Source organism: Tasmannia lanceolata, unplaced genomic scaffold (assembly GCF_043159265.1).
Source record: "Tasmannia lanceolata isolate RefF3 unplaced genomic scaffold, GAP_Taslan_0.1 ptg000002l, whole genome shotgun sequence".
Taxonomy (NCBI): Eukaryota; Viridiplantae; Streptophyta; class Magnoliopsida; order Canellales; family Winteraceae; genus Tasmannia; species Tasmannia lanceolata.
Genome location: NW_027518679.1, coordinates 20,308,219 through 20,332,615, shown reverse-complemented (window position 1 = coordinate 20,332,615; position 24,397 = coordinate 20,308,219). Strand labels below are relative to the sequence as shown.

The window sequence follows — 24,397 nt, the reverse complement described above, 5'->3', positions numbered from 1 at the left end:
ATGGTGTAAATAGTTAGATCGGATGTATGTAATGATCCTAGTTAAGTTAACCTTGCATACTTAAGGGATTTGACCTCATGGGTTTCTGGCGTTCTCACACATGCCTAGCCCGTATTCTTTGGTTGAGGCATGGCATGCAGACATATACTCCTGTTATTTATTACATATTGATTTGATATTGATTTAGATTTATTAATTACTTTCTAACGAGTTTACTTGAAATATGTTTCAGCTGGTAAGTTGGATGAAGGAGGCATGGCATGCAGACACAAACTTAGTTTAATGCCATCAATGTATGTAGACAAGATTATCGAGGACGAAAAGAGCTACGGGCTCAGTTTCTGGATTCCGAAAGGCGATAAATGCTTGCCGTGGCTAGACACAAAGCCAATTGGATCAGTCATCTACGTTTCGGTGGGGAGCATCTGCACACTGGGTCTAGATTACATGGAGGAAGTGGCATGGGGTCTGAGGGGTAGTAACAACTATTTCTTATGCGTAGTGCGGGCAGAAGAGGAGAACAAACTTCCCAGCAATTTTGTAGAAGAGACAGCAGAGAAGGGTTTGATAGTGAATTGGTGCCCCCAACTGGAGGTCTTGGCTCACAAAGCAGTGGGATGCTTTGTGACACATTGTGGGTGGAATTCAACTGTAGAAGCTCTAAGCCTTGGTGTACCAATGGTGGCAATTCCACAGTGGGCTGACCAGCCCACCAGTGCAAAGTTTATGGAGGAGGTTTGGGGGGGCCGGAGTGAGAGCTAAGGTTGATGAGAAGGGGATTGTGAGAAGGGAAGAAATGGAGCTTTGCATAAGGGAAGTAATGGAAGGAGAAAAAGGGAAACTGATAAAGAGGACTGCAGGCAAATGGAGGGAATTGGCAACCGAGGCACTAGGAATGGGAGGAAATTCAAATAAGAACATTGAGGATTTTGTAGCTACCCTTTTGAATAAGTAATATTTTGGACTTGGTATGCATTCTATGATTGAGTTGAAAACGTATTATAATAGTTGAAGAGGAATCCTTGTATGCTATATTGTGTTTGGAAATACAACAATGCAATGATATTACATATGCAATTGTATACTATTTCAATATATATTCTCTTCTAATATTAACTTAGATACAAACACATTAATATTCTTGCCAAAAAATTTACCGATTAAACATGTTTTCACTCCAGTAAATCTCTTCCCGCCCCTCCCTTTCTGGATAGAAAGAATTTATTGAAAGAAAATCATACACAACAACAAAGGACAAGCACAAAAAAACAGATGAGCTCCTAAAGATGAAAATACATGAAATTAGAAAAACAAAAATAGAGAGAATCCTGAAGCATCCATGCCACGCCCCAAACTGACAACACGGACTACTACGCCTGTGGTGATGCTGCATACCCATTGGGTTTCCCATAAGCATACATGACTAGCCCTGACCACCATTTTCACATACATTCAATTCAACAAATTACAACATAGATAGCTCTTTAACATAATCCTTAATTAATTCATCTTCATAGTAGAGCAATTTAAAATCCTCTAAAATTTAAATAAAAAAATTAACCAAAATTTAATGGTAAACATAACTCAAAGTCCTAAATATGTTAATTCATATTCAATATGGGCCTTCTTTATCTTGGTTTGTTTATTAAAATGTCCCTTATCGTATTAGCTATAAAATGTTTTTCTAGCTTTTGGTAGCTTCTTTATTAAGAAGTTTCTTATTTAGTCTTACGAGTTATAGAAAGTTTCTTAGTTATGAGTAGTTTTTTTTCACTAAGAATTTTCTTATAGAGCTTCAAATCATGGAAAAACACAAGGACACACATAAACAAGGGAGATTAAAATTTAAGAAAGGGGAAAAAAGAGTACATTGGTTCTGACCAGAAAAAAAAATCGATTCAGATGAACAAACAAAAAGATAATAGCAGAACAAAAAAAAAAAAAAACAGAGAATAAACGAAAAATCACAAAAAAAAAAATCGCAAAAACAAATACCTTAAACCTAAAATTAATTGCAACCCCTGATTTTCCAATTATATGTGATGCATGGGTAGTTTCTGTGAATATACAGTCACTACATATATACCACGAAATCATCAAAAGAAGTCATGGCAAAGAAAAAAACCAATTCAAAAGAAACAAATCAGCAACTAATTGAAGATAGAAATGAAAAAAAAAAAAACAGTCCTGTGAACAAAATTACTATTCAAATCCCCACATGTCTATAATCAAAGCATTAAAAATGCTAAAGTAAGAAAACATGCCACTCGACACAAAATAAACTAAAATAAATCTAAAAAATCAAACATGCATAAACATTCTAAGAAGCATATCAAAATTAGATACCCTAAACATCAAGAAATCATATCAAAATTAAGCAGTAGTTCTGCATACAACTCAACTCAACTCAACTCAACTAAGCCTTTGTCCCAAACTAGTTGCGGTATGCAGTTCAGCATACCAACATAAAATAAAGTTAAAAATGAAAATAAACACCACCAAACATACCCGAATAAATAACAATCCACACAACTCCAAATTAATATAAAATAAAATAGATAATAAGGGAGATTGTTTATGCATGCTAACCAGATCAAGGGAGATTTGCAGTACAAATTTAATGAAAAGGGCATTATTTTAGAAAACAAAAAATGAACAAATAGTTGTATTTTTCCTCTTCCCTGCTTTCTTCTTTCTTCTTTCTTCTTCTTCTTCTTCAACTGTGGATTTGCTTCAGCCATAGAAATAAAAACACAAATCAGAAAAAAAAAATGAACAGATATGAAAAGTAATAGATTAAAACACTAATCAGAAAAAAAAAAAATCAAACCACCTACTTTCTGCTTTTCTTCCTTCCTTCATTCCTCTTATTCTTCTTATTCTCCTCATGTTCTTCTTCAAACAGAGATTTTAATATAAAAAATGTCTCAGAAAGAAAACCCCTTAAATTGGAATTTTTCAGAACGGAAAAGGGGACAAAGAAGGGGGCTGGCGAATACACTGTTCATCTTTTGGAGGCGTTTTGAATGACCGCCGTTAAATGACTGGTGGGAATAATCATATTTCTCGTAGTGTCAAGCAACATCTACGCAATATTTACATTTTTCCTTTAGTAGTGTAGGGTTCTTTCCCCTTTCTAATCATTGATTTTTTATCTTTCGAGTTATTATATAGATGAATGCTAAAGTGATGGGTGCCCTGGAAAATAATCAGCATGAAGGGCATCCCATTGTATCATCTCACAAAAATGCATTAATTATTTTTCTTTTCCCTTTCTAATCATTGATTTTTTTAGGGCAGTGATAAATCGACTCCCAAATATCTTAAATCGACCCCATGTGCCTTTCTCTCTCCTCTCTCTCTCTAACCCAGAGGAGAGAGAAAGACACCTAGGTCCATTTAAGATATATGGGAGTCGATTTATCACTCCCCTTTTTTAAATCTTTTGAATTATTATATAGATGAATGCTAAAGTGATGGGTGCCCTGGAAAATAACCAGCATGAAGGGCATCCCATTGTATCATCTCACAAAAATTCATTAATTATTTATTTAATTTTATATTGTTCTGTGCCATACTTCAGCGAGATGGTCCAATGGGGGTGCCCTTGTAGCTTGTTTTTCAAGGGCGCTTTTCACTTTAGCATACTTGAATTATCTATCTATCTATGATATATATTATATACTAAGCATGTTTCTTCCCATTCTCATTCGCATTTTCCCAAGAAAAAAGTGTATTTGAAAACATTTTCTCCTACTAAATCTATTTTAACAGTATTAATTGGGTTTTGCCGTTATGCTGCTAACATTTGATTTGGTCACTAATTCAATTTTGAAGATGTGTCCTGATCAGTTTTGATTTATCCATAATTTCCAGCTAATTTTTAACTGGGGAATGATATCCCCCCCCCCCCCCCCCCTAAATGAATAAAATCCCACCCCCACCCCCTAACGGTTTCTGTGAGAATGGTTCACTTTTTAAGTTTCATTAAGGGTAGTTTGGTCATCTTATATTGTAATGGGCTACTCTACATATATAAAGCCCTATGGTCTTTCATTTTGCAATTTTGATGATTTGAAAATTAGAGAGAGCATCTTTTGAGAGAGCTTCTATCTCATCTTCTTTTTTGTAAAATTGGATTAACAAGCTAGTGATTCTAGTTGTCTTTAATTTCTCCTATCCCTTTTCCATTTATAACAATGCAAGAACTTCATACCCCAATTTTTCACACTTGATTGACCCCTTAAGTCCTCACGCTCGTGGTAAAGATCGAGCTTCGAATTTCATATGAAAATTAAAAGAGAAGAAGAAGAACATTTCTAGATTCAATTCGAAAGACGAAGATCGCTTCCGCAAGTCGCGCTCTACATCAATTTACTCATACTAATTCAATCATTAATTCATTTTTGCAGGTAACCTCTTCCTTTGAGTGAGTTACACCGACTAAATCGGTTTTGATTCATCCCCAATAAATTGATTTTGAAGGTAATTGTCACATATTAAAAGTAAATGACAACATCTTGAGCATTGAAAAGCTAAGTGCAAAAAAAAAAACAAAGAGAGTAGTGCCATTTTTAAAATATAATAGCCCCAATTTTCTTCCCTTGGGAACTTCACCGATATTTGGGTACAGGTGGGCCCATTGTGAATGCGGCACACAGGCATGAGACAAAGGCCTTGAATTAGGGGTGAACAGAACCCTTTTCTCGGTCTTTACTTGAAATGCATCAATCTAACACTCAATGGTTGAGGCCAACCATCTCTACCCAACCTATGCCTTATGGTGGGGCCGACTATCTTACACCTCAGCTATAGTGGGTTGGGGCCCTCCATTTTACACCTCATGTTCTTATGTTGTTATGCAATTGGCCCACCATCTCCATCCAAACTCATGCATAGGGTCAGGCCCGCCATTTTACACATCATCTTTTAATGGGGGTGGGCCTATAATCTCTCCCCATAGGGTTAGGCCCTCCATTTATCCGTAATGTTAATATGGGGTGGGTTCCACCATCTTTGACACAACCTATGCATTAATTGTATTGTTACCGGTGTCTTATTATTGTTATTTTTTGGTTGAGGTTTTTTTTACCGTTTTGGTTTCTCTCCATTGGAGCTAGGGTTAGGGTATTTTTATGTTACGGGTTTCTCTGTTTTATTGTCTTATAGTTTCCATCTTCCTCAACCAATATATTAAAATTATTCAAATTTTCATCTTAGCATTTTTTTTCTTAGTTTTCACAGAATGGGCTATGGAATTGGCATTCTTTCTATGGCTTTGGAAGACATTTCCTGTTTGGTTATCATAACCGTAGAAGACGGCTGGGAAATTTGTGGAATATGGAATGCGTAATGCTGTTTGGTTGCCAAATTTTAGTGGAAACTCCATTTGACTTGCCAAAATCAAGGGACATAATCATGAGCTTTCTCCTATGTTGCACCCTACTTTTTCAATTGTTCCCTCCTCTCATCTCCCAAGCAAATTTCTTCCACGAAAAAAAAGTAGATTTTTGGGTGGAAGAAAAGGAGAATGGTCTTGTGTTATTCTCTTTCTCTCCTTCTCTCTCTTCCCTTTCTCTCTCTTCCCTTTCTCTCTCTTTCACTCTCTATTTTGATAATGGCACCCCTACATTTTCCGCATGTATTCTACACGCAACCAAATGCTACTATCGCTCTTCCCCCATTCTCCCTAGACAACTCTACACATCTTCGGTGCTTGTCACCTCCTTTTTGACTACTACTTCCACTACTCTCCCAGCCAACCAAACACGTATGAGTCAACATTTTTTTTAGAGACCGAAAGTAGTTAAAGCTTAATGTCTTGGAAAGGGCCTGAAGATATCTTCCTTTCCACCTCTCTTCAAGCTACCTTCGCCTCTCTCTCTCTCTCTCTCTCTCTCATTGGTTTCCCTTTGTATTCATATAATTATGTCATTGATTTTTTAAGCTATACAATTCACAGAACTTTTGCCTGGACATTTTTTATTATACTTTTGGAGATATATATATATATATATATATATATATATATATATATATATATATATATATATATATATATATAGAGAGAGAGAGAGAGAGTAGAGTTCCTGAGGGTGCCCTCATATAAGCTTATATGAGGTGGCTCTCACGAAACATAAGGGGCCCACATTGTTAGGATGATCCGAAGCATTCATTTGAAAGGCCCCATTATAGATAGGTTGTGTAAAAAAAATCAGCTCCATTGGATCATCCTAACCTCTCCAAAAGTGGAGGAAAAATGGGCAGATTTGTGGACAAAACGTGTCTATCCATTTTTGCCCCCACTTTTAGAGGGGTTAGGATGATCCAATGGAGCTGATTTTTTGTACACACCCTATCTATGATGGGGCCTTTCAAATGAATGCTTCGGATCATCCTAACAATGTGGGCCCCTTATGTTTGTAAGAGCCACCTCATATAAGCTATATGAGGGCATCCTCAGGAACTCTATTCTCATATATATATATATATATATATATATATATATAATTTTTTGTATTCATATAATTCTCCCGTTGGTTTCTTCATCTGTACAATTAACAATCCACATAACTTTTTTCTGGACATTAATAGATATCAATAGTTTTAATAATATTTGTTGGAAATAGTAAATCAAAATTAATATTTGTATGGTTTGTGGAAAGTCTATGTAGTCTTCTCATTTAGTTATTGTATGTGGAAAATATAAAGTGTCTTTTGTGTTTCCTAGAGTTCTTAAAGTCTAGTTGGATTATTAAAGAGTCAAATGGTGAGTTCCTATGTAGTTGCTTAGGATGCCTAGATGACTCATGGGAACTACAACTTTGTGGTTAATGTATTTGCTATTTTTAGGAGTCTCTTGAGTCTATAAATATAGAGTCTGTGTAGAGATGGTAAGCGTAAGAACTTCAAAGGAAAGTTAGAGAGAAGCTTCAAGGGTGAAGGCTTAAGGGAGAACAAGTGCAGTAATTTCTTTTAAGTGTTTTTTGATATATATAAAAGAGTTCTTATTTTGGTGTTACATTTGTTTTTTGGTGGAGCTCTACAAGTGCCCTTCGGCAGCGTATCTCCCAAGTGCCCTTCCCTTGCTCTTATGATCACAACACGATATAATCGATCCATGTAATTGGGGCCAACAAGTGGTATCAGAGCATAGGGCGTGTAGTGTTGAAAAACCAGTCGAAGATTTTTACACGTTTTTATTATATGTTTCTGAGTAACTTTTTCAGTCAAAACGTGGCTGAAATAATTTGGATTATATGTGGACCGGACCCAGAATCTCTGGTTTCGTAGACCAGGTTTATAAAAAAATCTTTCAATTAGTTACTCAGAAACATATAATAATTTCAGCCACGTTTTCAGTCAAAACGTGAACCGAACCCAGAATCTCTGGTTTCGTAGACCAGGTTTATAAAAAAATTACAAAATTTTTTGATTGATCTAGAAATAATAAAAAACTACTGGAGTCAAAATTTATCCGTAATGTTAATATGGGGTGGGTTCCACCATCTTTGACACAACCTATGCATTAATTGTATTGTTACCAGTGTCTTATTATTGTTATTTTTTGGTTGAGGGTTTTTTTACCGTTTTGGTTTCTCTCCATTGGAGCTAGGGTTAGGGTATTTTTATGTTATGGGTTTCTCTGTTTTATTGTCTTATAGTTTCCATCTTCCTCAACCAATATATTAAAATTATTCAAATTTTCATCTTAGCATTTTTTTCTTAGTTTCATAGAATGGGCTATGGAATTGGGCATTCTTTCTATGGCTTTGGAAGACATTTTCTGCTTGGTTATCAAAACCGTGGAAGACGGCTGGGAAATTTGCGGAATATGGAATGCGTAATGCTGTTTGGTTGCCAAATTTTAGTGGAAACTCCATTTGACTTGCCAAAATCAAGGGACATAATCATGAGCTTTCTCCTATGTTGCACCTACTTTTTCAATTGTTCCCTCCTCTCATCTCCCAAGCAAATTTCTTCCACGAAAAAAAAGTAGATTTTTGGGTGGAAGAAAAAGAGAATGGTCTTGTGTTATTCTCTTTCTCTCCTTCTCTCTCTTCCCTTTCTCTCTCTTCCCTTTATCTCTCGTTCACTCTCTATTTTGATAATAGCACCCCTACATTTTCCACACGTATTCTACACGCAACCAAATGCTACTATCGCTCTTCCCCCATTCTCCCTAGACAACTCTACACATCTTCGGTGCTTGTCACCTCCTTTTTGACTACTACTTCCACTACTCTCCCAGCCAACCAAATAGGTATGAGTCAACATTTTTTTTAGAGACCGAAAGTAGTTAAAGCTTAATGTCTTGGAAAGGGCCTGAAGATATCTTCCTTTCCACCTCTCTTCAAGCTACCTTCGCCTCTCTCTCTCTCTCTCTCTCTCTCATTGGTTTCCCTTTGTATTCATATAATTATGTCATTGATTTTTTAAGCTATACAATTCACAGAACTTTTGCCTGGACATTTTTTATTATACTTTTGGAAATATATATATATATATATATATATATATATATATATATATATATAGAGAGAGAGAGAGAGAGAGAGAGAGAGAGAGAGAGAGAGTAGAGTTCCTGAGGGTGCCCTCATATAAGCTTATATGAGATGGCTCTCACGAAACATAAGGGGCCCACATTGTTAGGATGATCCGAAGCATTCATTTGAAAGGCCCAATTATAGATAGGTTGTGTAAAAAAAATCAGCTCCATTGGATCATCCTAACCTCTCCAAAAGTGGAGGAAAAATGGGCAGATTTGTGGACAAAACGTGTCTATCCAGTTTTGCCCCCACTTTTAGAGGGGCTAGGATGATCCAATGGAGCTGATTTTTTGTACACACCCTATCTATGATGGGGCCTTTCAAATGAATGCTTCGGATCATCCTAACAATGTGGGCCCCTTATGTTTTGTAAGAGCCACCTCATATAAGCTATATGAGGGCATCCTCAGGAACTCTCTCTCTCTCTCTATATATATATATATATATATATATATATATATATATATATATAATTTTTTGTATTCATATAATTCTCCCATTGGTTTCTTCATCTGTACAATTAACAATCCACATAAATTTTTTCTGGACATTAATAGATATCAATAGTTTTAATAATCTTTGTTGAAAATAGTAAATCAAAATTAATATTTGTATGGTTTGTGGAAAGTCTATGTAGTCTTCTCATTTAGTTATTGTATGTGGAAAATATAAAGTGTCTTTTGTGTTTCCTAGAGTTCTTAAAGTCTAGTTGGATTATTAAAGAGTCAAATGGTGAGTTCCTATGTAGTTGCTTAGGATGCCTAGATGACTCATGGGAACTACAACTCTGTGGTTAATGTATTTGCTATTTTTAGGAGTCTCTTGAGTCTATAAATATAGTGTCTGTGTAGAGATGGTAAGCTTAAGAACTTCAAGGGAAAGTTAGAGAGAAGCTTCAAGGGTGAAGGCTTAAGGGAGAACAAGTGCAGTAATTTCTTGTAAGTGTCTTTTGATATATATAAAAGAGTTCTTATTTTGGTGTTACATTTGTTTTTTGGTGGAGCTCTACAAGTGCCCTTCGGCAGCGTATCTCCCAAGTGCCCTTCCCTTGCTCTTATGATCACAACACGATATAATCGATCCATGTAATTGGGGCCAACAGGTGGTATCAGAGCATAGGGCGTGTAGTGTTGAAAAACCAGTCGAAGATTTTTACACGTTTTTATTATATGTTTCTGAGTAACTTTTTCAGTCAAAACGTGGCTGAAATAATTTGGATTATATGTGGACCGGACCCAAAATCTCTGGTTTCGCAGACCAGGTTTATAAAAAAATCTTTCAATTAGTTACTCAGAAACATATAATAATTTCAGCCACGTTTTCAGTCAAAATGTGAACCGAACCCAGAATCTCTGGTTTCGTAGACCAGGTTTATAAAAAAATCACAAAAATTTTTGATTGATCTAGAAATATTAAAAAACTACTTGAGTCAAAATTTCAGCCAATTCCAACTTGTTTTGCTATATATTTGATTTTTCTCTTCAAAAAATCCCCCTTTTCTGGGCAATTGCTCGAAGAGAGAAATCGGAGTCAAAACGAATCAAACTTGGCTAGAAATTTAGGTTTTCAGAAGTTTTTAATTATGTTTTAATCTCAGGTAAAATCGGGTTTGAAGAAAACCATTCATTCAAACCATTTGCTTTGAAAATCAAGTTTAAACCCATATCGAAAGAGATTTGAAAGAAAATTGATTTTAAATCAAGATAAACTAATTTTTCAGCAATAATTTGGATTTAAAAGGAATATGATTCATATTAGATCATATCAAGAAATACATCCATATGCATCATGAAACCAAAGAAAACCAAAAATCTAATCTAGCATGCTTTTCTAGTTCCTAGTTTACATGAGAGACAAATACTAACCGTTGATTGCTTTCCTTGTCTCTAAGGTGTGTATATTCGGGATATTCGCTTTGTCACACCCTTATAAACTCTGAAAAAATCCTGAAGAACAATCCAGTAATCTCCAATATATTGAATTTAGAAGAAAGATGGAAGAAATATTATGGAATTTAAGAAGATGAAGTGTGGAAGATGATCTCCACACCCCAATCAAGATGGGGATGTTTTCCCAAGAAGGAGGCCAATTTGGACTTTTTTGCCACCTTAGGTACACAAACAAAGTCATGAGTCGAGATCCTCTCTCCACTCCGCTAGATTAGGATTAGGATTGATGCATTCAGGTAACACCAGATAAGATGTAAGAAGATTAAAAGCTTTCCCTTTGGGATTCGGATATAAATCCCATCATTCCCAAGATCTTATAGGACTAGTCTCTTCCTGATTTATCCTTCAAAAGCAATCTTATGCGATCTCGCCTAATCTTTTGATCATGCGTCTATCGTCTTTCTCTTATGAGATTCAATCATGTCTTTATTCCTATTCTCAATTGGTAAGGAACTGTATCTCAATCCTTTGATTAAGCTATCTTGATGATCTGATCATACTTGATCTCGATGATCTAATCATACTTATATCCTTAGTCTCTACTTACTCTAATCGTAACATTTTCTATGTTTACTTTGCTAATCCCCTTAGAGTTCATTCTCATGATCCTTAAACTAGGGGCATTCATCATCATATCTCAGTCATTTTAGGATTCATTCTATCATCTCAATTGCTTGCTTAGTCCATAATTATCTTTCAGTCATTGAGTAGAAAACACTCATTGAATGTCAAGCTTATAGCTTATGTTCTTTATTTCCATTAGAGCTATCATATGCATGTCTATTATTTCTTGGTCCGAAAATTTTTGAGTGACTGTTTTTCAATTGAAAGATTATTATATGTTTCCGAGTAACTAATTGAAAGATTATATGTTTCCGAGTAACTAATTGAAAGATTTTTCCGTCTAGCTTCCAACAAAAAAAATGGATCGTCGATCAGAGTTTTTTTTACAAAAGGTTATTGTCAAAATAGTGGAGGGCTTTCAAATTGGATTGTTTTTCAAGATTCGGTTTTTCAAGAGAAGAAATTTCCTTCAAGTGTATGGATTAGAAAGTTTATCTATTTTACAGGTTTTTATGATGATTATGGTCCATTTAAAGGTTTAACGGGGAGGTTTTGATTAAGGGTTTTTTGTTAGAATAGAAAACAATTCTCTTCTCTATATTTACTTGTGGTGTTTCCATTTGATTGGGTGGTGCAAAATTTTAGTGGTGTGAATAAGAGAAGGATACTCTTCTCTTATTCTCGAGAACGGATTTCTCTTGTTGTCCCTATGAGTGTTGGGAAAAGAACAATTTTCTTCTTTATCCCATTGGCGAAGGCAACGATTATGATGTTTGATACACCATGTAAACCATTGTTGTGAAGGTTTCGTTCAAAGCATTTCCAATGGAAGCTTTGAAAAAGTTGAAGCTAAAACCTCCAGTTTATGCTGTTTGGAAAGAAGGACCGGACCACAAACTCATTTTCAAAGCCTCAGTTGAAGTTGGTAAGCATGGATTTTTCAATAAATTTTTGGAAAGGTGGCAAGCATAAAGAAGAAGCTGAAGAAAGTGCAGCACACGCTGCTGTTCATTTTTTCCTGAAATGCTACTCTATCGTCTTTATGGATGCTAATCATCGTAAACCTAATAGAAGAAAGAGAACGTGTGGTAGATTTGAGCAATCAGATCAAGTTGCTTGAAGAAAAAATTGCTATGTTGAAGAAGATGATTTCATCAAGTTCAGATGATAATCATGTAGATGAAGATTAGAAATTGTTTGGGATTTTAATTCAAATAGGGGTGCTGGAAATAGTAAATCAAAATTAATATTTGTCTGGCTTCTGGAAAGTCTATGTAGTCTTCTAGCTTAGTTAGTGTGTGGAAAATATAAACTGTCTTTTGTGTTTCGTAGAGTTCTTAAAGTCTAATTGGATTATTAAAGAGTCAAATGGTGAGTTCCTATGTAGTTGCTTACGATGCCTAGATGACTCATCAGAACTACAACTTTGTGGTTAATGTATTTGCTATTTTTAGGTGTCTCTTGAGTCTATAAATATGAAGGCTGTGTAGAGATGGTAAGCTTAAGAAGTTCAAGGGAAAGTTAGAGAGAAGCTTCAAGCACGAAGGCTTGAGGGAGAACAAGTGTAGTAATTTCTTGTAAGTGTGTTTTGATATATATAAAAGAATTCTTATTTTGGTGTTACATTTGTTTTTTGGTGGAGCTCTACACGTGCCCTTTGGCCACGTATCTCCCAAGCTCCCTTGCCTTGCTCTTACGACCACAACATGATATAATCGATCAATGTAATTGGGGCCATCAATCTCAAACTAACATGGCCTTAATGTCTCTATTCTCAATAGTTTTATTACTTCTTTTATTTAACCATTAACTTGTTCCTTCGCTGCCCCTGTTAGGCCTAAAATCGGTAACAGATACGGCAGTGAAGTAAGAGCTGAGCTGGAGGACCTGAGGAGCTGAGTTCTGCACAAGAGCGCACAAGGTGAAAAGACCAACCCGGAGTCGTTGCTCCGGATGGGCCCTTCGACACTCAAGTCAGTATGAGCAGGAGTGCAGAGCCAAATATTTAAGAGTGGTAGCTTAGAAGTCATTGCCCTTTACTTTGAGCCTTGAGAAGCCTTTTATAGAGGGAGGCCTGGGGTGGTTGGATTACCTACCCCACGACAGGTGTCGGCCCTTCTGTGGGTTTAGGTTTACCTACTTTTAGGTAATTACCGGATTACCCCTGGACAGGTGTCGAATTCGTGCTGGGCCCTTCCGAGGTCACGTGTCGACAACTCATTAGTTGTTGTTTTTCATACCCCATCAGTTGCCCCCCAGTTCTCCAAGTCATTGTGATGATTTGGGGAAGTGTGAGGCTGTACTCTGGGGCGGCTGGAAAAATGAAGCGGGAGGATCTGTCCGGCCAAGCTATCGGGGTGGCCTAGGATGGGCAGAAACTTGGAGTGAAATCTGTCCGGCCAAGCAATCTGGGCGGCCTGGGATGGGCAGAAACTTGGAGTGAAATTTGTCCGGCTAAGCGATCTAGGCGGCCTGGGATGGGCAGAAACTTGGCGTGAAATCTGTCCGGCCAAGCGATCTGGGCGGCCTCGGACGGACAGAAACTTGGCGTGAAATCTGTCCGGCCAAGCGATCTGGGCAGAAACTTGGCGTGAAATTTGTCCTGCCAACCGATCTGGGCAGTCTGGGACGGGCAGAAACTTGGCCTGAAATCTGTCCGGCCTAGCGATCTGGGTGGCCTGGACGGGCAGAAACTTGGCGTGAAATCTGTCCGACCAAGCGATCTAGGCGACTGGGATGGGCAGAAACTTGGCATGAAATCTGTCCGGCCATGCTATCTAGGCTGCCTGGGACGGGCAGAAACTTGGCGTGAAATCTGTCCGGCTAAGCGATCTGGGCGGCCTGGGAAGGGCAGAAACTTGGTGTGAAATCTCTCCGGCCAAGCAATCTGGGCGGCTTGGGACGGGCAGATTTTTGTCTTCTAGCGGACGCGTCACTTTCTGTCCGGCTTGGACCGGGCAGATTTTTGTCGTCTAGCGGACGCGTCATATTTTGTCCGGCTTGGACCGGGCAGAGTTTTGTCGTCTAGCGGACGCGTCATATTCTGTCCGGCATGGGCCGGGCAGATTTTTGTATTTTAGCGGACGCGTCATATTCTGTCCGGCTTGGACCAGGCAGATTTTTGTCGTCTAGCGGAGGCGTCATATTCTGTCCGACTTGGGTCGGGCTGATTTTTGTCTTTTAGCGGATGCGTCATATTCTGGACGGCTTGGGACGGACACAATTTTGTCGTCTAGCGGACGCGTCATATTCTGTCCAGCTTGGGCCAGGCAGATTTTTGTCTTTTAGCGGACGCGTCATATTTTGTCCGTCTTGGGCCGGGCAGATTTTTGTCTTTTAGCGAATGCGTCAAATTCTGTCCGGCTTGGGCTGGGCAGATTTTCTAGAATGGTGCAATCGTTTAAAAGGTATCCCGTACACAAGCACTTTATGGACGACCCTTAACCCCTTGGAGACTTTTCCCGCATCCATACTGTACGCGCGTCCTGTATATACGCGCGCATTTACTCACGTCCTTGCCTCGAAGTGTGTGCCCTTCATTAATGAAAGACATGTGGCGTTACCTGGTTCACGAATGCGAACCGCCTCAAGCTTAGAGGCTATAAGAAGGGGTTCACCTTTCATTTTTTCACTTTTAACTTTTTACTCTTGCTTTTTGCTCTGCCTGCTCGGCTCAGGTAGCTTGTGGTTGTGGCCGTCCGCGAATTAGGAGCTCTCTGTTCAGACTGGTAATCTTCTTGAGCGCATCTTTTATTCATTTCTTTTCCTGCGTTCCTCATGTCCCGTAGTGCCTCTAGCTCTGAGTCCGGTTTGGAGTCCGGTTCTAGGTCCTCTTCAGGGGAGTCCCCATCTTCGAGTAGTTCAGAGTCTAGTTCGTCGGAGAGGACCCTAACTAATCCGACCAGGACTCCCGGCCCCTATATGGTGAGTCCTGATGTTAGTGTAGAGGTCGTAGATAGTGGGGACGAGGTGATTTTGGATACGAATACCACCCCGCCCCCAACTGATAGCTTCTTCCGAACAGAGGCGAGCGCAGGTAGTGACGCCGCCGAGGCGTCCACCACATTCCTTCCGGGCCGGGCCGTCGAGGTCACTGCTAGGGCTCGGATGGACGCCGATCCCAAATATAAAATTCAGGCACTTTACGAGGAGAATATCCTTGATGAGTCCAGATTAGGGGACATTAGAGATAGGTATTGTATTCCCCAAAGGTTCAGGCTGAGGGCTGCGATAGAGGGAGATAGGGCTTGCAACGACAGCACCGACATCTGTATATACGATGAGTCGTTAAGAACCGGGTTCAGGTTCCCTTTGCATCAGTTCTTCATCGCAGTCCTTCGAAATTACGGCCTGGCTCCGGCTTAGGTCGTGCGGAACTCATGGAGGACGCTGGTCGGGTTCATATACCTTGTCCAGGGCCGGCTCCAAAGGAGCTTGTCTCTACCGCTGTTTCGGATGTGTGCGCACCTGAAGAGGCATAAGGATGGGGGTTAGATTTATATCAGCCAACGCCCCAAGGTGAAAATGATTACTGGCATTCCATCCTCCATACACCTATGGAAGAACAGATTTTTCTATATTGAGGACGGCGAGCCCATTGAGCCCTGGCTGGTTCCTTTGAAGTGGGACACCCCGGACACACTTGCGCTGAGCCGCAAACCCCTCTTGGAGGGTGAGGATTTGAGAACGTTCGCCCTAGTCTGTGATGAGTTACATCGGGAGGGCGTAATTCACTGTGCGGACTTCTCTAGAGAAGAGGTTCTGGTCGGGCTCAGCATTAGTACTGCGACCCCGGCACGTATGTGGCGAGTCTTGATTTTAAGTCCTCTTTTCTCTTCTTTGTCCCTGACCGATTTTTGTTTGTGCTGTTGGATTTCAGAAATGCAGACGCAGTCAAAACTGGAGAAGGTGAGGCAAGGAGCCTTCGGTAGGGGCCAAGGTCAGCAGGGCCAGAAGAGGAAACCCCCGAGATTTCAAGTCCCGCGCCAACTAAGGACGCACCGCTCCCCAAGGGCAAGCCCACTGTGAAGTTGATCGACTCCTATGGCCGGGGAGCGGGGAGCTCTAAGTCAAGGGACGCAACTATCGGAGTCCGCCCCACCCCCGCGTGGTTCGGGGACAACGTCTTCCAGCCTAACTGGGCCATTCAGAAGAGCGACACCGGCCTGGGTGATAGCTGGGTGGCCATGGAGATTCTCACAAAAGGCCTACTGAACTAGGATCATCTCCGGGTTTTGAACGAGCCTCCCGATGCGGCTGATGAGGCCATTTTCTCCTCACTTTATCAGATCGGATTGTATTATAATGACTTCCGCGAGAAGAGTCGGAAGTTCTCTGCCGCTATCACTAAGTCCGAGGAGGAGAACGGCAAACTGGTGTAGGAGGCAGCCGAGCTCCATAGATCCATCGGGGAGAGGGACGCGGAGATAAAGCGGCTCAAGGCTAAGATGGCCGCCCAGAAGTAGAAGGCCACCGAAGCCCTCAATGCATAGAGGGAAAGAGCCTGGGAGAGATAGATAGCGGTCGTCGAAGAGGCTGTGCAGAAGAAAGAGGACGAGCTCATTAGTTTGTCCACTGAATCCTACAAACTGGGATTCATGGATTGCCTCGAGCAGGTCAAGGGATCCAACCCGGCTGTCGTTCTGACAGGCCTTATCCTTCCTGATCCGCCGGTGGCCGGCGACGACGAGCAGGGCACCATCGTAGCAGCAGAGGTCCCGGGGGTAGATCCACCACAGGATGGTGGTCATGGGGTGTCTTGAGCTCCTCATTTTCCCTTCTTGGGCACGGCTTCTTGATTCTTTTTGTAATGGCCCTTGGAGGCCCTACTTTTTGTAATGGCCCTTCGAGGCCCACTTTTTCATGAATAGAAGTTACATTTCGCTGTCCACAGTCTCCACTCATGTCTGCCTCTGGCTAATACTGATTAACTCAACACTGTGGGCCAATAATACTTGTAAAACAGTTTGTTTCCGAGCAGAACAGCACTCCGGGCAGGCATTCAAGCTTTTATTGACCCAGGTCTCTGTAGAGACGAACCGGGGTGAACTAAGCAGCTATTACCCAAGTCTTAGCGAACTGGGTTTCCGAGTAGGTTTGGTTTTTCTGTCCGGGCCCGTTCCTGACCAGGAGTGCGCTCCCGGTCTTTGTGGAGACAAGCCAAGGCGAACCAAGCTGTGAGTACCCAAGTTTTAGTGAACTGGGTTTCCGAGTAGGTTTGGTTTTTCTGTCCGGGCCCGTTCCTGACCAGGAGTGCACTCCCGGTCTTTGTGGAGACGAGCCGAACCAAGCAGCAAGTACCCAAGTTTTAGTGAACTGGGTTTCCGAGTATGTTTAGTTTTTCTGTCCGGGCTCGTTCATGACCAGGAGTGCGCTCCTGGTCTTTGTGGAGACGAGCCGAGGCGAACCAAGCAGCAAGTACCCAAGTTTTAGTGAACTGGGTTTCCGAGTAGGTTTGGTTTTTCTGTCCGGGCCCGTTCCTGACCAGGAGTGCGCTCCCGGTCTTTGTGGAGACGTGGTAAGGCGAACAAAGCAGCGAGTACCCAAGTTTTAGTGAACTAGGTTTTCGAGTAGGTTTGGTTTTTCTGTCCGGGCCCGTTCTTGACCAGGAGTGCGCTCCCGGTCTTTGTGGAGACGAGCCGAGGCGATCCAAGCAGAAAGTACTGAAGTTTTAGTGAACTGGGTTTCCGAGTAGGTTTGGTTTTTCTGTCCGGGCCCGTTCCTGACCAGGAGTGCACTCCCGGTCTTTGTGGAGAAGAGTCAAGGCAAACCAAGCAGCGAGTACCCAAGTTTTAGTGAACTGGGTTTCCGAGTAGGTTTTGTTTTTCTGTCCGGGCCCGTTCCTGACCAGGAGTGCGCTCCCGGTCTTTGTGGAGACGAGCCAAGGCGAACCAAGCAGCGAATACCCAAGTTTTAGTGAACTGGGTTTCTGAGTAGGTTTGGTTTTTCTGTCCGGGCCCGTTCCTGACCAGGAGTGCGCTCCCGGTCTTTGTGGAGACGAGCCAAGGCGAACCAAGCGGCGAGTACCCAAGTTTTAGTGAACTGATTTTTCGTGTAGGTTTGGTTTTTCTGTCCGGGCCCGTTCCTAACTGTGGGACCCGATCCCGCGAGAGGGGCGTGGGGCGCGAGCCGCCGCGCTCTCTTCTCTTGGTCTCTCGTACCCACGCGATTGGCGTGTGCCTTTCATTATTGATTTTAATTCGTCTTTTATGTGAACTTGGGATCACTAAGACAATCCGAATTCCACACAAAAGAGACTGACAGAGTCGCCACCTAGATGTGGGATCTAGGACCCATAATTAACCAGAAATCTAGACTCGCTACCTGGTTACAAGAATGGAAGGTATGGGGATTTATCCACCATATGCACCATTCCTGCCCGATAATCGGTCTTCAATTCTAAAAGTTAACTCTTTTAAATTTATTTTAAATGGCTCATTCAACCCTATGTTAATGTGCGAACTAAGTGACATGCATCCTAAAATCTAATTTCAATGGGAATCCTAAATGTGTATCTTGATTTATTAATTTGTCTGGGTTCAATCTAAGTGAAAGTTCTCCTAGAATTCTAATTTCATGGAAAGCCCTAAATGATTTGATTAAGCATTTATAAGAAAATTAATATCCAAAACACCACAATTTGTTGTGGTGCCGACTCGCGGGTGGTATGCCGTCAGACATCCAAGCTGCCTACGTACCCAAGCCTCACTGGGATCAGAGTCGACGTAGTTCGGTGCACCTAAGCTAAGCTACTTATGCCTAACTCAACTAGGACACCGACCTAGACAGAACTGACTGTTTCAACAGTTTTGAGAGAAGTTATTTAATTCAAGTTGAGGATTTTATTATCTTAGGATTTCATCTGAGATGCTATATGATTCTTATCTAAATGCAAGTTGTTCCTTAGACTAATGTAAGTTAACCTACACCATAGTTTACTAGGCTCGTCTTAAGGAAAGATTGGGCAACTAGTGTAACGAGACCTATGGCACGGTTGCTATACATAACAAACGTCCGTGATGAGGCTGGATTCCTAACTCTAGGACTCCCTAAAACCTAGGACACGACCTGACACCAGGGTTCCTAAATTGGGCTCTAATGTTTCTTAGATCGGAAACCATGATCCAATGGTTCCGAAAGATACAAGCTGAATCGATTTAAGTTCTTGAGGTTAACGAATTTCAGATTTTAAGGATTTTCAGTTTTTGGGCACTTAAGGAATACCAATGGTTCTAGGGTTCACCAATTTCGGCCCAGAATGGCATCCAAGGGAGGGAATCGTGCGCTCTTTCCTTGTGCAATTTAATACTTAGGTTATAGCATCTTATTGCCTGGCAGATCTCAGGATTTTCGTGGACAGTAACCTCGGAGCCAACAACATGCTATAGCTTAAATATTCAAATTGTCAAAGATCAAGTTGCAATTGGGATACGATTATGGATGCACTGGCCATTTTTCCAGGAAAATCTAAAGATCCTAAAATTTCCGTTTCAATGGATTAAGGAGTGAACATGTGACAGAATTTTAAAGTTCTTTAGGAATTTTTATATGATTTTCAATTAATTTCGAATTTTCCATGGATTTTATCAATTTTAAGCATATGAGTGGTTTTACAAGTGAAATTGTTGCAAACAAATTCGAAATGAGTTGAAATTTTTACAGCAGCAATATGGGAATGTATGTAGCTTACTGTATGAGTTTTGCAGATTTTTACATTAATTTCACATTTAATCTGGATTAAACAATTAAATGACCAGATTGCACAATTAACACAGAAACTAGTAGAAATATAAATCTAAATTCTATGAAATTTCTACAGAAATAAAATATGAATATAAATAGCATGCAGTGAGATTTTCATGAATTTTAGAAATTATTTACTACTGACTTCGGATTTTTCAATTTTCAGCCCAGATTATGAATTAACACTACACCACACATGAAACAAGATCCAAATCACTTGAAACTTTTACAGCAGAAAGAAATGTGAAATATAAGACTTATGTAAAAATGTTATGAATTTTAATGATGATCTGATGTTAGTAAAAATTCTCCCAAAATCTGATAATTTTCAAAGAAAGCATAAAATAATAACCAAACAAAGTCCAAAATTTATGAAAAACTCATGGTAGAATGTATTAGTACCATATTAGTTTTCCATGAAGTTTCATTAATTTTGGAATCCGTTTAATATATATTTTATTTTTCTTGGTCAAAAAGATATTTTTGAAGAGTTTTCTATTTTTAAAACACGCTTTTCGAGAAAATTATGATTTCGGAAAACATCCTCCAACCTTGTTCCGATGTGATGAACACAAGAAAAATTTAAAATTCCAAAAAATAGATCATCCTGAGATGACTATTTTTTCGAATTTCATAATTTCTCAGCCCATATTTTAAATAAAATACCACTCTTCACTCAAACTCGAAAGAACTGTTGATCCAATGCCCGATCTGATCCGATAGTTATGGTACTCTATTTAGATCAAACATTGTATTAACTTTCGGGATGAAACGGATTTGGAAAGCTTACGCAGATCATGACTTTAAGCACACGCAATTAATATTCAATTAAATTCAATTAAATGCTTAAAAATCATGCAAAATACATAAAAAATACCAAACGATCCTGAAAAATCCGAGAACAGTGTACTTACCTCTGATGGAGTCTTCGCCGAATCCGAAAGCCGCGGAGTCCGAAAAACCTCGCCGTTGTACGATTCGCCTTGCTTTCTTCTTCTTCTCTTTTTCTTTGCTTTTTATTAGATGAGCCACACTCCTTTTTTTCTCCTCCTTGTTTTTGAGAATACAAGCCATATTTATAGCTGCATATAGGAACACTATTTGAGATAAAAAGACATTTTTAATAGCCATCATAAATGACTAAATTTTAAACATGTGTGGTATTGGTAGCCACCATGGGTGACCATGACCAACCACCATAGATGACCATGACTAGCCATCATTGATGACCAAGGAAAGAAGGGAGAGAGAGAGAGAGGGGCCTCCAAAAAAGATTAAATTTTTTTCTTTTGTTGACTTTGGTGTGGGAACATGAGGTGTGGGAACATGAATGGCAACTTTGGAAACAATATAGTTTCTTCCCTGGTGGGTCCCACTTATATTGCATGTGTATGGTTGTAATAATTAGAAATTACTATTTTCCATATGAGAACACATGGGCTGCTGTTGTGTAGAGAACAAGCTTGCACGTAAATGCAAATCCAAGTGGGTCCCATTTTTCTCAAGCTTGCACGAATTGGTCAAGGCACTCCTCCAAAAATTCCACTTGTCCAATTGATATGTGTAGCCAAATCATTTCCTCAATATAATCCGGATCTTCCAATTAATGGGCCACAATGATAATTGACCATGCTTTCTAATTTATTCCATAATTTGATCCAAACCGTTCATTTAATGGGTAAGGGGGAAAGAGAAAGAAACGACCAAGGGAATCCAACAAGGGAAGTGAACTAACCAAATATGGGGGTGGTTTTACCAAAAATAAATTTCGATTTCCTCCCTCTTGCTTTGTTGATTTCAATCTCAACCATTGAATTTAGGAATTTCACTCTTCTTTGTTCTTTATCTAACCTTTGAAATGCTTGAAACTTTCAAAGAAAAATAACGGTGTGACGTTTTCAACTTGGACCCAAAAAGAATTCTTAAATATTTGGCCTACTAAGATATCTTGAAAATTTTGGATTTTCTTCTTTGATCTTGACCATCCAAATTGGAACCCACACACAATTTTCTACTTAGATTATTCCACAATTGCAATTTTTCGTAAAATTTCATCCTTTTAGCATATTTTCCTCGGAATTCCCTCAATATAAACCTGAAATACCAGAAACAAAGAAAATACCTTAGTAGTACGGCTTTAAATGAGAAAAATAAATGCGCTCATCAACATGTTCATGGTGGGCCCACTTAGTGGGTACAAACTCTCTCTCGCCTGGCTAATATAACCATTCTCAACACTTGGCGAAAAGAAAATGCGGAACATTGCAGAATAGATCGGAACGATTGAGAAAGCATAAGGGACGAACACGGGAATGAAAAACACTAGACTCCGACAACATCACACTAACTTCTTTGTTGATTAAAACGAATCAAAATGGGGTGTCTACAATAGCGAACTTGGGTCCGATCAAAATGGGGTGTCTACACTAACCAGGAGTGCACTCCCGGTCTTTGTGGAGACGAGCTGAGGCGAACCAAGCAGCGAGTACCCAAGTTTTAGTGAGCTGAATTTCTGAGTAGAAGCGCTAGTCCTTTTTATCATTCACATTCAAACATTTTTTTTTGTTTTTTTACAACGTCTCACTTTCGCACCGGGCGGCCAGCTACTGATAGTATTTTCGGAGGTTCCTTGAATTCTAGGCATGGGGCAGTTGGTGCTCCCCTAGTGTCTCTAGTCTGTAACTCCCCTGGCGAATTATGTCTTTCACTCGGTATGGCCCCTCTCAAGTCGGAGAGAGTTTGCCTACCTTCTTTGGTTGGGAGATAGCAGCCTTTCTCAGGACTAGGTCCCCTGCTCGGAATTCTCTTGGGCGTATCTTCAAGTCGCGACAGCAGGACACTTTCTGTTTGTAGGCCGCGACTCTAATTCAGGATTCTTCTCGGGCTTCCTCTAGCAAGTCGAGGTTTGCGCGGAGCCCATCTCCATTGGTCTGCTCATTGAAGTTGGTGACTCTGGGAGACGGGATGCGAACATCGACGGGTATTACGGCATCTGTTCCAAAAGACAAGTTGAATGGCAATTCCCCCGTAGCGATTCGCGGGGTGGTATGATACGCCCAGAGGACGGGATAAAGTTCGTCTGCCCATCGACCTGCTTTCTCGTCCAGCCTCTTTTTGATCCCCTGGAGTAGGATTCTGTTCGTTACTTTGGTTTGCCCATTCGTCTGAGGGTGTGACATTGAGGTGAATCTCTGTTCGATCTTCAAGTCAGAGTAAAATTTCTGAAAGTTCCGGCAGTCGAACTGCCTACCATTGTCCGTAATCAAGACGCGGGGAATACCGAATCTGCAAACGACTGACTTCCAGAAGAAGGTCTGCACGTTTTGCTCTATGATCTTGGCCAGAGGTTCAGCCTCCACCCACTTGGTAAAATAGTCAATGGCTACCACGACGAAGTCACGTCTCCCGGAGGCAGGCGGAAAGGGGCCTAAGATGTCCATCCCCCATCCTGCGAAAGGGAGCCGGCTGATGATCGGGGCCATGGACACAGCAGGTTGATGGATGGTGGGAGAGAACTTTTGGCATCCCTCGCACCTTTTGACCAGGTCCAGAGCGTCTTGCCTCAAGGTTGGCCAGTACAGGCCTCTTAGCAGTAGTTTGATGGCCAAGGCCTTGCCTCCCAGGTGCTCTCCACATATTCCTTCGTGAGTCTCTTGCAGAGTGTATGCGGTATTGCTTGGCCGGAGGCATTTTAGGTATGGAATGGTGTACGACCTTTTGTACAGACTCTCACCATCTAGGAAAAATCGGGCTGCTCTCTGTATCACTTTGAGGGCTTCCTTCTTTGCTTCGGGAAGCTTCCCAGTACGCAGGTAATCAATGATCTCGTTCATCCAGCACGGCTCGTGCTCGACCTGCATCACTTCGAAAGCCTCATTTTCGATACGGGATTTCTTCAGAAATTCCATACATATACTCCCAAGAGTGGTGTAACCGGATGCTGCCAGCTTAGACAGCTGTGGACCCCGATCTGAATGAGACAACGAGGAAACGAGTTCCACCGTCGGTCCTTTTGGTTCATCCACGTGAAGGAGAGCTCTACCAAGGAACTCTCGAAACAAAACAAAACTCAGAGTCGCCATCCATGGTATACGTCCATGGATCCTAAAAAAATATGCTCTGCATACCATGGATAACCAGAAATAAATGGGTTCGTGCTTGATTACAAATGGAGAAGGTCCGAAAAGCACCCCCAATTCGTCCGAGTGCGAACACTTGGTCTCTTATGCCATTTTCATTAACTCCAAAGAAGTTTGAATAAACATCATGTGAAATGGGAACAAATATCCCCGAGTGAACGTCTACCTAATCATGCATTACTCGGGGATGAAATAATAAGCACACATAAAGTAAGATAAAAGATGTGTCGCCTAATGACAACTAGATTATGAGTGACATGCCTAACTGGTGTCTAAGTTCTGGTGGACATACACATGCAAGCTACAGCTAAAGGTATAGGATCAGTACAAGAAAGTAAGAAAACACATCAAAACATACAATAACAACATAACAAATCCTAAGACTCTAAACCATTTAGCCCGAGTCCTCGGATGGTCTGATATTCATCCAAAGAAGCTACGTATCCCTGCCTCC

General features: G+C 40.5%; 1 protein-coding gene across 1 annotated transcript; it reads right to left on the bottom strand.

Annotated features, from left to right (window-relative positions):
- Window positions 1-22,671: 22,671 nt before the first annotated feature.
- Window positions 22,672-23,712, bottom strand: LOC143889247 (uncharacterized). The gene is made up of 2 exons (XM_077393423.1): window positions 23,339-23,712; window positions 22,672-23,089 (listed from the first exon to the last, which is right to left on the bottom strand). Exons 1-2 carry the CDS (start codon window positions 23,710-23,712, stop codon window positions 22,672-22,674), a joined length of 792 nt encoding a protein of 263 aa, XP_077249538.1.
- Between the last annotated feature and the right edge of the window lie 685 nt (window positions 23,713-24,397).